Source organism: Tupaia chinensis, unplaced genomic scaffold (genome assembly GCF_000334495.1).
Source record: "Tupaia chinensis unplaced genomic scaffold, TupChi_1.0 Scaffold145907_1, whole genome shotgun sequence".
Classification (NCBI taxonomy): Eukaryota; Metazoa; Chordata; class Mammalia; order Scandentia; family Tupaiidae; genus Tupaia; species Tupaia belangeri.
Window position 1 is genome coordinate 912,578 of NW_006205765.1, and position 12,990 is coordinate 925,567.

Here is a 12,990-nt window from a genome sequence, read left to right on the forward strand (position 1 = left end):
GTGCCTGACCGGGCGCCGATCCCAGTGGGTGCTGCGGGGGGCGGAGGTGGTGCTGACGTGCCAGGTGGGGGGTCTCCCCGAGCCCACGCTGTACTGGGAGAAGGACGGGATGGCCCTGGACGAAGTGTGGGACAGCAGCCACTTCGCGCTCGAGCCGGGCCGCGCCGAGGGCGGCCAGGGCGCTAGCCTGGCGCTGCGCATCCTGGCGGCACGGCTGCCCGACTCGGGCGTCTACGTGTGCCACGCCCGCAACGCGCACGGCCACGCGCAGGCCGGCGCTCTGCTCCAGGTGCACCAGCCCCCCGAGAGCCCGCCCGAAGACCCCGACGAGGCTCCTCAGCCAGTGGTGGACCCGCTCAAGTGCTCACCCAAGACCTTCTGGGTGAACGAAGGCAAGCACGCCAAGTTCCGCTGCTACGTGATGGGCAAGCCCGAGCCTGAGATCGAATGGCACTGGGAGGGCCGGCCGCTGCTCCCGGACCCCCACGCCGCCTCATGTACCGCGACCGCGACGGCGGCTTTGTGCTCAAGGTGCTCTACTGCCAGGCCAAGGACCGCGGGCTCTACGTCTGCGCGGCGCGCAACTCCGCGGGCCAGACGCTCAGTGCCGTGCAGCTGCACGTCAAAGGTACTGCTGCGCCCCCTGGGCGTCCAGCGTCTGCGAAAGGTGGAGGGGTCGCAGAATACTCAAAGGCCATTTTCTGAGGCCTCCCACCCGCCAGGGATTCGGATTTAGTAGGTCTCAGGATATCCAGAAACTCCTTCACAAACTCCCCAAGTAATTCTGAGACCATTGGTGGAAAACCACTGAGGAGTGATTAATACAGAAACTTTGAGAGCCTAGAATGCCACCTCTCCTGTGGTTTTCAACCTTTATTATATATATAAGTGAGAAATCACCTCCACCAGGGAGGATGACCACACTGCAATCCCTTCTCCTCTATTCTGCTCCCTGGATCTTGGGCATGCATGCACACTTGCCCCACTGTGAGTTTCAAGCCACCGGTCCGGGACTCAAACAGTGGTTGGCCATGTGGGAGTCCAGCAGGGTAACTGCTATGCCACCTGCTGGTCCAAACCTTTGTTATTTCAGTCCTTCCCAGCTGAATTCCCATCTGGAGCCCTACTATTGTAGATAAGACACACAAGGGCAACATTCTATGGCTGGAAATTGCTAAGTCTAAATTTGGAACATATACTTACAAAGTTAATCGTTGAGAATGGGGAGGTTATTTGTTGAATACACACATTCAAAACAGAGGCCGCATTCCAAACAGGTCTCATCTCCGAACCCTGGGGCAGGCCTGTCTGCAGACTCCATGTTGAGAACCCATTCATAAGGAAGGTAGACTGGAGGAAAGAACAACGTCCTGCACGTTGACTATTCACTGATTAGACCATTCCCCAGGTTTGAAACAAGAGGAGGGTGAAGGAGAGAAAATGCGTAACTCACAGTTGAATCACCGACAGTATCTAGGAAATACTTACGCACAGAAAATTAGGAGAAAAAATAAAAACACCCATACTCCCAGGGGAAGTTAAAGCTCTCCATAACAGTTAAAGCTTATCACAACTCGAGAGGTTACACTTTCACTAGTTACTGCCCAGTATTTTTCCTTTGGAGGCAAAAAAGTTTGGCACATTCTCCCAAGGCCTGCCTGGGGTACAGTCAAGCGTGTGTCACCTGGGCTTGGTGATGGCCTCACTGGTCCAGTTTGACATGTACAAATTTGCCAGGTCGGTGCTGAATTTGCACAGTATCAAGAAAGAAAAGCTCAGTGGGAAGGCAAAAGGAATTTATCAGAATTACGCAAAAAAACATGCTTCACCAGTGACCCAAGTTAACCCTCTGGCCGTTTCTAACATCACATTTTCTTTGTATTGAAATACGATTTTGAAAATAGTTAAAATACTTTTAAAATGAAATTCAGCTTAGATGCTTGCGGAATTTGTGAGGCCCCTCTGAGGCCCCAAAGCACAATTTGAAAATCAAATTTGATCTGACCCAACTCCTCCCTTCCCAATCCGCGTTTTACAAGTAAGGAAACCGAGGCACAGGGGCGTTACATTAGGCTTGCTCAAGGTGATATGGCAAGTGAGTTCAGGGTCAGAGTTTAGTACATCTGATTTCCTTTCTGGTGGGGCCATGATTCCTGACTCTGGGAAGAACAAGCAGGAGGAGCTAGTGTTTAGGAGGCCTCCTGGTCTGGCCCCTCTCCAGAACCTTCTCTCCACTCTCCCCTCTGCAGAACCACGCCTCCGCTTCACCAGACCCCTGCAGGACGTGGAGGGCCGGGAGCATGGGATTGCTGTGCTGGAGTGTAAAGTACCCAACTCCCGCATCCCCACAGCCTGGTTCCGTGAGGACCAACGGCTGCTGCCTTGCCGCAAGTATGAGCAGATCGAGGAGGGCACTGTCCGGCGCCTCATCATCCACAGGCTGAAGGCGGACGATGACGGCGTCTACCTGTGCGAGATGCGGGGCCGGGTGCGCACCGTGGCCAACGTGACAGTCAAAGGTCGGCAGACCGGCGGGAGGAGGCCGAGGCTCAGGCAGGCAAGTGCCCAGCACTGGGCTGATGGATTCGCATCCACACCTCAGGGCCCATCTTGAAGCGGCTGCCCCGGAAGCTCGACGTCCTGGAGGGAGAGAACGCGGTGCTGCTGGTGGAGACCCGGGAGGCTGGGGTCGAGGGGCACTGGAGCCGCGATGGGGAAGAGCTGCCGGCCACCTGCCAGAGCAGCTCGGGCCACATGCATGCCCTGGTCCTGCCTGGGGTCACCCGAGAAGATGCTGGCGAGGTCACCTTTAGCCTGGGCAACTCCCGTACCACCACTCTGCTCAGAGTCAAATGTGAGGGTGTGAGGGCCTCTGGACAGGAGGGTTGGGTGGGAGGCTAGCCAGAGGGTGGTGCCTGCTTTGGCCCGTGGAGTTCAGGTAGGAGGGCTGTGGGGACTGAGCAGAGCTCGAATGCAAACCCTGCCTCTGTCTCAGGCGTCAAGCATAATCCCCCGGGACCCCCCGTGCTAGCAGAGATGTTCAAGGGCCACAAGAACACGGTCTTGCTGACCTGGAAGCCTCCTGAGCCAGCCCCCGAGACACCCTTCATCTACCGGCTGGAGCGGCAGGAGGTGGGTTCTGAGGACTGGATCCAGTGCTTCAGCATTGAGAAAGCTGGAGCCGTGGAGGTGCCCGGGGACTGTGTGCCCTCTGAGGGCGACTACCGCTTCCGCATCTGCACAGTCAGCGAGCATGGCCGCAGCCCCCACGTTGTGTTCCACGGCTCTGCTCACCTCGGTGAGTCCGTCCAGCCCCTCAGTGGCCACACCGCAAGTCGAGCCCTCATATCACCTCCCCTCCTGCCCTGGCCCTCGGCCCTGTCCTCTTGCACACCTCCCATCTGGCAGCCTCTGCCCTCTCCTACCCCTTCCGGTGCTGACAGCTGCACCCACCCCCACCTCAGTGCCCACAGCTCGCCTGGTAGCTGGTCTGGAGGATGTGCAGGTGTACGACGGGGAAGATGCTGTCTTCTCTTTGGATCTCTCCACCATCATCCAGGGCACCTGGTTCCTTAATGGAGAAGAGCTCAAGAGTAGTGAGCCGGAGGGCCAGGTGGAGCCCGGGACCCTGCGGTACCGTGTGGAACAGAAGGGCTTGCAGCACAGGCTTATTCTGCAAGCCGTCAAGCACCAGGACAGTGGGGCCCTGGTGGGCTTCAGCTGCCCCGGCGTGCAGGACTCAGCTGCCCTCACCATCCAAGGTAGGTGCATGCAGTGAGGACCCAGTGAGCAGGTAGGCCTAGACACAGAAGACCAGGCAGATGCTGTCCGCGTTTCTCACATCCGGGCCAGGATAGTAAGGAGCATCGGCGGTGGGCTCAAATTGCGGCGTTGGAGGTCCAGAAGGCCAGTTTCAACACACGTGCTGCACACAGGGCACCCCGATCATCTTCGTCAGCATCATATCCCAGTTCTTTGGAGTGCTTTGTGGGTTATAGAGTTGTCACATCTGTCATCACATTTGAGAGACACAGGACGGCCTCTTGCCCTGTGTGTCATCACTGGCACTGTCATAGCAACTTCCTATGTTCCAGGCATACTCCTAATCATTTTATACGTATTAAATACATGATCCGATCTGGTCCCATAGCCTAGTGGTTAAGGGAGCCAGATCCCACAGAGCTGACTGTGGTTCAAATTCTAGCCCTAAGCGGCTTGAAAAACATGCCAGGAAGTTTTGCTTGCATGCCAAAACTCCTGACAGGACAGAGAAATGAAGAAGGGATTGCAGCATGGCCACACCCCATTGCCAGGGCTTTCTTCCTCTCCTCTCTGTCAAGGACACGAGCCCTCTGGTAGCTAAAAAAAAAAATAAATAAAAGACACAGGCCTCTCAACAGCCCTAAGGTAAGTTTTTCATCCCTACATTATAGATAGGGAAACTGCACAGAGAAGTTAAATGATTTTCCAAAGTCACAAAGCTAGTGAGCACTGGGGCTATGTGATGAACCCAGGCAGTCCAGCTCCAGAATCACAGGAGGCTAACTGTTAACTGGGAAGACGGAATAAGGCATCCCTGAAGAGAACACTTGCCGGGAGGAGGGTTACAAGGTCAAGGAACATGCTAGCGTTTGCTGTTTCACCATTGCCAGAGTTCATAAGACCAACCAAGGAATCAAGGACTCCTTGGTACCCCGGCACCCAGGCACGGACACTGGCGGAGGTGCACAGCCAGCCTCGCCGGCAGAGAGCAAAGTGAGAAAAAACCAGCAACCAGAGCAGCTTTTAAAACGGAACTCAAGAGCCCCGCATCAGAGGCACCCAGAGGGACTGATTCATAGTGCGGATTTCCTGGCTCCTGCAGAGGGGTCTCAGAATCTGCATTTGTAGAAGGCTCCCTGGGATTGTTTTTCTTTGTATTAAGAAATCCAACTTTTTACTTTTAGGGGTTTTGTTTTGTTTTTAATTTGCCAGAGGTCATGTGTACTCACTGCCAAAGACAGACAGACAGGAAGAACGAGAAAGCACCCTCCGTAAGGGGTGGTCACGCCCACAATCCTCCATTTCTACCTTCTTTCGGGATTTGGGGCATGCATGCACATGTGCCTGATGTAGTTTTCAAGCCACTGGGTCTGGAAATCAAACCATGCAGTCCTCCATGTGAGATCTTACCACCCTAAACTACCATGCCACCTGCTGGCCCCTACAACAATTCTTAAAAGTAGTGATTTTAATGTGCTTAGAAATTCGTAGGGGCCAGATGGTGGCACAGTGGTAAAATGCAATGCTCTGTGAGGCGGTCTCACGTGGGATGGTCATTGATTCAAGGCTGCAGACCTCCCTGAGTACTCCAGTCACGCATGTACCCACAGCCCAGGGCTGGCTGAAGTCGGGGTAGGTCAAGGTGTCAAGACTGTAGGGGGCGCATGCTTTCTTTCTTGTGCATGCACCCATGGGATAAATAGATAAATTTATTGGTGATGAACGTGCTAGTCTCAAAAAAACCTAAAACATAAAAAATAGAGTAAGAGTTGGTGTGTAAGCCCAAGCCTAACAAAAGCCCATCGGATACGTTGACAGCTGCTACCTTCCCTGATGCACCCACCACTGAGCACGCTCATTGAAGAAAGGGGTGCTTATTCATGTTTCTTCCCACACAGAGAGCCCTGTGCACATCCTGAGCCCCCAGGACAAGGTGTCATTGACTTTCACGACCTCAGAGCGGGTGCTGCTGATCTGTGAGCTCTCGCGGGTAGACTTCCCGGCGACCTGGTACAAGGATGGCCAGCAGGTGGAGGAGAGCGAGTCACTGGTGGTGAAGACGGATGGGCGCAAACACCGCCTGATCCTGCCCGAAGCTCAAGTCCAAGACAGTGGCGAGTTTGAGTGCAGGACGGAAGGGGTCTCGGCCTTCTTCAGTGTCACTGTCCGAGGTCAGGAGCTGTGTTGGCCTGGGCTTCTCTAGCTGAGGCTGATTCTGGGAGCTGCAGAGGCCCTCCCCCCGCCCCCCAGTCTACTTGCTTGGCAGAGGGAGCGGGGGTGCCTGACAGGGCCTAGCTGGCAGAGGACCTGTCTCAGATCACTGTGGGCTTGCGATTAACTCTCATGCACCAGCACCCTCTAGCACACATGCGCCTATAGGACACCCTCTGCTGGGTCGGGTAGGGAACCAAGTATAATGGAGGGAAGGAGAGTTGGAGGCTGACAATGACTGGGCATCAGCTCTAAGCCAAGGACTATGCTAGGTACTTCAGATATACCCTATTATGTTCGATCTTTACAACTAGCCAAGAGGCTGCCTGCCTGCAGTTCACAGACTGAGGCTCAGAGAGGTTATGTGACTCACCGCATGGCCAGCAAACACTGCAGCTCAGATTTGCACCGAGACTCTGCCCCTCCTCGTGTCCAGCCAGTCCGAGTGGGACAGAACTGTTACCTGCAGTGATCCAGTGGTTCTCACAAGGCGGGCCGTGGTCTGACTCCTTTGGGAGCCCCAGAAGCTTATAAATGCACATGCCTGGGGCCCCTGGACTATCCGGAGCCAGGATATCTGGGGTGAAGCCTGAGGCTCCTCTCTTAACACAGGCTGACTCTGGGAGGATAGCTTGGGAACTACCGAACGGATTCCTCTACCTTGAAGAGGAAGTCCTCTTTTTGGTGGCACTGCTAGGCGGTCCCCTGCCTGAATGCACCTGGTAATAGGACCCACTGCCCTTAGAGAGCAGCTGTGCCCTGTTGCCATGTTTAGGTCATTCTGCACTTCCTGCCCATCCCGGGGTCTCTGTGTGAAAGCAGGAGCAGGCACAACCCTGATGGGGACTGTGATAGTGACTTCCCTGCAGCCCAGGCAAGTGGCTGTCCCGGTGCCACACCGCCTTTCCTCCATGTCTCACCAGCCACTCATGGTCTCCTGGGGACACACAGAGCCTGTCCTGTCTCACTGTATCTCATTGTCATTGCCCCTGAGGCCCTTACACAGCATGGCCTCCACAGCCCTGCCTCAGCCCCTGCAGCGAGACAGGGGAGACCATGTCTCTTGGCCTATGGCCAGTTTGGACTCAGATATACCATGTGTGGGGTACTTATGTGACCCCCTTTCTGCCTCCCACCCAGACCCCCCAGTGCACATCGTGGACCCCCAGGAGCACGTGTTCGTACATGCCATCACCTCCGAGTGTGTCGTGCTGACCTGTGAGGTGGACCGAGAGGACGCCCCCGTGCGCTGGTACAAGGACGGGCAGGAAGTGGAGGACAACGAGTTCATGGTGCTGGAGAACGAAGGGCCCCATCGCCGGCTGGTGCTGCCTGCCGCCCAGCCCCATGACGGGGGCGAGTTTCAGTGTGTTGCTGGAGAGGAGCGTGCCTACTTCACCCTCACCATCACAGGTGGGCTGAGGCGCAGGCCCCTTGGAGCCCCCCGCCAGAGCAGCTGCCACACTCTCCTGGGTCACTCAGCCCTGCTCCTGCTTCCCTACCCTCTCCCCCCGGCCCACTGGACCTCCTCCTTCCTCCTCGACCCCGGGTCTAGTCACACTCAGGAGACGCTCTCCCAAGCACGTGGTCAGAGACGCTCTCCCAAGCACGTGGTCAGAGACGCCCTGCCTTCTCCATCCTTCTCAATTCCCTGCAAGGGGGAATCATAGAGGGTGGCAAGTCTGCAGCAGGGCAGGGTCAAGGGCAGGTGGCCCCAGGTATTAGAAGGGTCAGAAATCCTCAGATGCCTGCAGGCGACCTCAGCTCCATCTAGGGCGCCAACACTCCTCCCTAAGTTCCACACTTCACGCTGTTTCAACCCAGACGGCAGGCAGTACTTCAGCACCTGAGGCTGACACCAGGGTCCCGGCTTTGGTGACCATGGTTGTGTTTCCCTGGATGTGGTGGTCTCAGGAGACTGTGTCTCTGTGAGTGACTGTCTAAGCTGCTGTGAGACAGTCCGAGGGAGACCCCTCTTCTTCAGCACACAGCATACTTTCCAGCAGCAGGGAACAGGTCTGGGTCAGACAGGGTGGCCGGGGCCACTGGCCCCAGCTCCTCACACCCAGCAGCCACTGTCCCTGTTTCCCAGATGTCTCCTCCTGGATCGTTTACCCCAGCGGCAAGGTGTATGTGGCAGCCGTTCGCCTGGAGCGCGTGGTGCTGACCTGCGAGCTGTGCAGGCCCTGGGCCGAGGTGCGCTGGACCAAAGACGGGGAGGAGGTGGTGGAGAGCGCGGCGCTTCTCCTGCAGAAGGAAGATACCGTCCGCCGCCTGGTGCTGCCCGCAGTCCAGCTTGAGGACTCCGGCGAGTACTTGTGTGAAATTGATGACGAGTCGGCCTCCTTCACTGTCACTGTCACAGGTGTGGGCCCACTCCAGCCCTGCAGGGGAGCCAGAGGACAGTCCTGAGCCCGGGAGAGCCATCCACGCACCCATGGCTAGCACACTGGGAAGGAGACGCGGGTTGTGGGTGCATGTACCAAGAGCCCCTCCAGGGAGAGCCCGGGCCCCTATTTTAGTGAGCAGGCTCCTCCTAGCACCCAAGGCCAGGACTAGCTGTGTTCCACCCGCTCGTTTCCTGAGCCTCGTCTCTGGGCCAGGTGCTGGAGTAACAGGTGAGTAATGCAGACCCAGGCCCCTGTTCTCACAGAGCTGCCCGGCTAGCAGGATCCAGCTGTTAACCAGGGGTCGCAAACGGGCAGTCCCTGGGGTCTCCTACAGCCCACAGATGTGTTTTTTTGACCCGCAGAGTCTTATCAAAGTCAGGACAGTTCAGATAACAATCCGGAGTTATGCGTCCTCTTGAAAAAGCCGAAGACCCGGCGGCTCTGGTCCCGCTTCCCCCCATGGCGACGAACCGCTGGTGCTGAGTAGCAGCTGCCCCATATCTGGGGCCCGCATTCCTCTGACACTGCTCCCTTCCATTCCTTTTTGCCTCTCCCCCAGACCTCTTCAGCAAGTGGCCTAACCTCCCTGGCCCCTGTGGGCATCTGAGTTTGCGACCCCTGTGTTAAACGAATAAACATGAAATAAACGTACAGCGCCCCCTCGTGATAAGTCCTGTGAAGACAGGGCTCCAGAGAGCAGAGCAGGACAGGCAGGGAGGGCCTCGGAGAAGGTCGCCATTGCACACCCCAGCTGGCCCTGGGCGGGGCTCTGGGTATTCAGCAGCACACAGACAGACGCGGTCACTTCCACCCCAGCTCACAGCCTGATAGGAAAACTAGAAACAGTAGTATTAGATTGAGTTGCTGCGAGCCACCGGAGGGAGTCTGTGGCCAGGGGCTGCTGTCTTCTCTGGGTGGCAGAAGTGCCCTCAAAGCTGGTACTGGAGCAGGAGCTGAGCTAAGTGGGGGTGGGGTGGGGAAGAATATTCAAGGTGCAGGACGACCGTGGAGGTGACAGAGGATCACTGGCAGACACTGCGGGGCCACAGCTCAAAGTACCAGTATCACTGCATGTGTGTGTGTGTGTGTGTGTGTGTGTGTGTGTGTGGCGAGGGGGGGAGGGGAGGTCCAGGGTCCTAGTGCCTAGGCAGCTCTGGGTGGCACCGAAGAACCCCAACGGCTGCACTAGAGATGCTGCTACTGTCCTGTCACCCTCTCCCCTGTCCTGCCCTAGGAGTAATGGCCAGCCTGGGTCCAGCTGCTCAGAGGCTCCCCACTCCCTGTACCCCAGATAGTGTGCCCTGGTTCACAAGCCCGCATGGCCAGAGAGGCCTTGTGCACATATTCTGCCCTCTAGTGAGTCTCCCTCACCCTTTCCTGTCTCCAGCCCTGGCCAGACATAATGGCCACAGCTGCACAAATTCCAGCCCACACTTGGGCTCCCACAAAACACCAGCTACTTCACGGGGAAGTTCACACAAACACTATCGTGGCTCTAGCCAGAGTCAGTCAAGTCTGACACCAAGCTGAGGTCCCAGGTCTGTGCACACGCCTGGCCCCATCACTGCACCCTGCCATCACCCTACTACCCTCTTACTTCCCCCACCCGTCAGGCAGCCACACTATTCTGGCCTTGGCACCAGAGAACCAGCTGAAGACTAGACTCTTAGAGCAAGTCCATTTTTTTTTTTCTGGGGGCCAGGAGGGAGGGAGGTTGTGTGGCTTCAAGACAGGAGACCCCCTCAGGGGCAGAGAGGGGAGCACCTCTGCCTAGGCTTGCCCCTTCAAAAGCCAACACCAGAGCCTAGCAGTTCCCCAGCCTAGCCACAAGGGGGCTAAACATAAAGGCGCACCAAAGGCTGAAGAGGAAGATTCTGGGAGACCACTGGGAGAGGAGGGGTGTGGGCAGACTTGGGCTCCATGCACTGGCCATCTCCTATATTGTCATGACTTCTCTTTCTCTGGAGGAGTGCCCAGAGCTTGGAGACAAGCTCCCAGAGCCAACATGTAGCATCCCTGGGGAACTTTTCGGTGTTGGCATCCTTCACGCGAAGATGCAAAAACCTTTACTGAGTTCTCGCAGGTGATTCCTTAGCTTGGCATCCTTTCCACTGTCTGCAGAGCCTCAGCCTCCCTCCAACAGGTGGCATTTCCCCCGCCTCCTGCCCTGGAGCAGATGTAACCAGCTGTAACCTTAAGGAAGTTGCTTAAACATTCTGTATTCCTGTTTCCTCATCTGGAAAATGGGGATCAGACAATACCAACCTTCTACAATTTCAGTAAGGGCTAAATATATAAAGCATTTAGGACCATTCCTGGGACCTAAGGGTGCAGTATGTAAGTGTTTGTTGTTACAGATCCACCATCCCTCACCCACAGACCCAAAATCCAAGAAACTCAAAATCAAAAGCCTTCTTAAAAGTTTAGCATTGAGAGTCATTCCAGGAGAACCTGAACTTCACGGCTGTGAAGCTGTCATTACTCTGTAATTATCTTACACAGGGTGGATACGTGTATCTGAGATGTGAGAATGTCTTGTAATACAGCCTGCTTAGGGTGCATGTAATATATGTTACACCACAGAGACGTTAATGTGACCGATTATTGGGGAGGGGTGCCCTGTAGGAGCTTAGGGAACTATGTGATATATACTAAATGCATCATTTCTGGAGTCCTGAACTCTGGAACACCTCTGGCTGTAGGGAGTTCAGAGCACATATTATGGACCTATTATCTATTGCTATTACTATTATACTTATTACTCTTACTGTCACATGGGCGACAGGACTTCGTGCTGCCAAATGGCTCCCGAGAGGCTGACAGTGACGGCCTGTGGTTGCCCCACTCTGCAGAGCCCCCGGTACGGATCATATACCCCCGGGATGAGGTGACCCTGGTCGCCGTGAGCTTGGAGTGTGTGGTGCTGCTGTGTGAGCTGTCCCGGGAGGACGCCGCCGTGCGCTGGTACAAGGATGGGCTGGAGGTGGAGGAGAGCGAAGCCCTGGTGCTGGAGAGCGATGGGCCCCGTCGCCGCCTGGTGCTACCCGCTGCCCAGCCTGAGGACGGAGGCGAGTTCGTATGTGACGCTGGAGATGACTCGGCCTTCTTCACTGTCACTGTCACAGGTGGGCAGTCTCCAGGGCATCCCTGGGAGGTAGAGAGACAATGGGCTGAGAGACAGACACCCAACTATCTCTACTTCCTGCATCTGAGGGGCCCCCTGCTTGCCTCCCACGGCCTCTTCCTGCTCCCCCAGCCTCCTCATTCTCTGCCATCAGGGTCTTGCTTGCCCCCTGGCGTACTTGCCCAAGTCAGGTCAGGACAGTGACCAGAGGCCTGGTGGGAGGGAGCCCAGCTGTTAGGACTGTTCCATTCTTTCATTCAACAGGTGCTTTCTGAGCAGCTCTCATGTGCTCGGCGCACTTCTAGAAGCTGGGAATGCAGTAGTGAGCACTTAGACAAGACCTGTCTCATGGAGTTCACACTCTACTGAGGGTGGACAGACAAGAGGTCAGGAAATAGATAGTTGGCCAGGAGGTGATCAGTGTGTCAAAGGCAAAGCAGGAAACGGGGCAGTAGGGGGCTGGCATAGAGGGCCCTGCTTGGGGTTAGGTAGATCTAGGTGTGCGTCTGAGATCTGAGTGCACCTCTTTCTGTTTGTGTGACCCTGGGCAAGTCACTTTCCTCTAAAGAGGCCTCATGAGACCAGCAGTTAGCGTAATGGCTATGTCGCTGGACTCCCATGTGGTTGGCCGTGGTTCACGTCCCGGACCCGGTGGCTTAAAACTCATGCCGGGTGCGTGTGCATGCGTGCCCAAGATCCCGAGAGGAGAATGGAGAAGGGATTGCGGCGTGGTCATTCCCCCTGGGAGGTGATTTCTCGCTTTCTGTCTCTCTGTCTGTCTGTCTGTCTGGTGAGCACACGCGCCCTATAACAAAAACCTCTAAAAAAATAATAATATAAATAAATAAAGAGGCCTCGGGGCCTCATGTGTAAGTGAGCAAACAGCTGTACACCTGGGGCGTGCCTGGAGTAACCAAGGACTGCAGTGCACCGAGCACTGCCTGGTCCCGTGGATTTAGCTGCTGCCCTTCCCAAGAGCTGCACTGCACGGGGAAAGGGCTGGGAATCTGGGGGTGAGGCTGGGAGTGAGAGGCCTGCTGGTTGAGCCAGAGCGCCCCTCTCTCTGCCCGCCCACCAGCCCCGCCAGAGAGGATTGTGCACCCAGTGGCCCGCTCCCTGGATCTGCAGTTTGGGGCCCCAGGGCGTGTGGAGCTGCGCTGTGAGGTGGCTCCAGCTGGGTCCCAGGTGCGCTGGTACAAAGATGGGCTGGAGGTGGAGGCGTCAGATGCCCTGCAGCTGGGCGCCGAGGGATCCGTCCGCACTCTGACCCTGACCCACGCCCAGCCTGACGACGCCGGGGAGTATGTGTGTGAGACCCGTGATGAGGCCGTCACCTTCAATGTCAGCCTGGCCGGTGAGTGCCTCAACCAGCCTGGGGCGGGAGGCCGGGCCCAGCACAGCCTGACACCCTCCTCTCTGTGCAGAGCCACCAGTGCAGTTCCTCGCCCCAGAGGCAGCCCCCAGCCCACTCTGTGTGGCTCCTCGCGAGCCCGTGGGGGCTCG

At 56.5% G+C, this 12,990-nt stretch overlaps 1 protein-coding gene across 1 annotated transcript in view; it reads left to right on the plus strand.

The window, feature by feature from the left end:
* Position 1: 1 nt before the first annotated feature.
* OBSL1 (obscurin like cytoskeletal adaptor 1) overlaps positions 2-12,990 on the plus strand; it is a gene marked incomplete at its 5' end in the record, with an annotated part of 31,019 nt that continues 18,030 nt past the window's right edge. Inside the window, 12 exon segments of the mRNA XM_006168669.2 lie at positions 2-481; positions 484-628; positions 2,250-2,519; positions 2,603-2,854; positions 2,996-3,298; positions 3,465-3,761; positions 5,661-5,933; positions 7,114-7,386; positions 8,066-8,338; positions 11,216-11,488; positions 12,566-12,841; positions 12,912-12,979. Coding sequence (XP_006168731.1) covers positions 2-481; positions 484-628; positions 2,250-2,519; positions 2,603-2,854; positions 2,996-3,298; positions 3,465-3,761; positions 5,661-5,933; positions 7,114-7,386; positions 8,066-8,338; positions 11,216-11,488; positions 12,566-12,841; positions 12,912-12,979 — 3,183 coding nt within the window.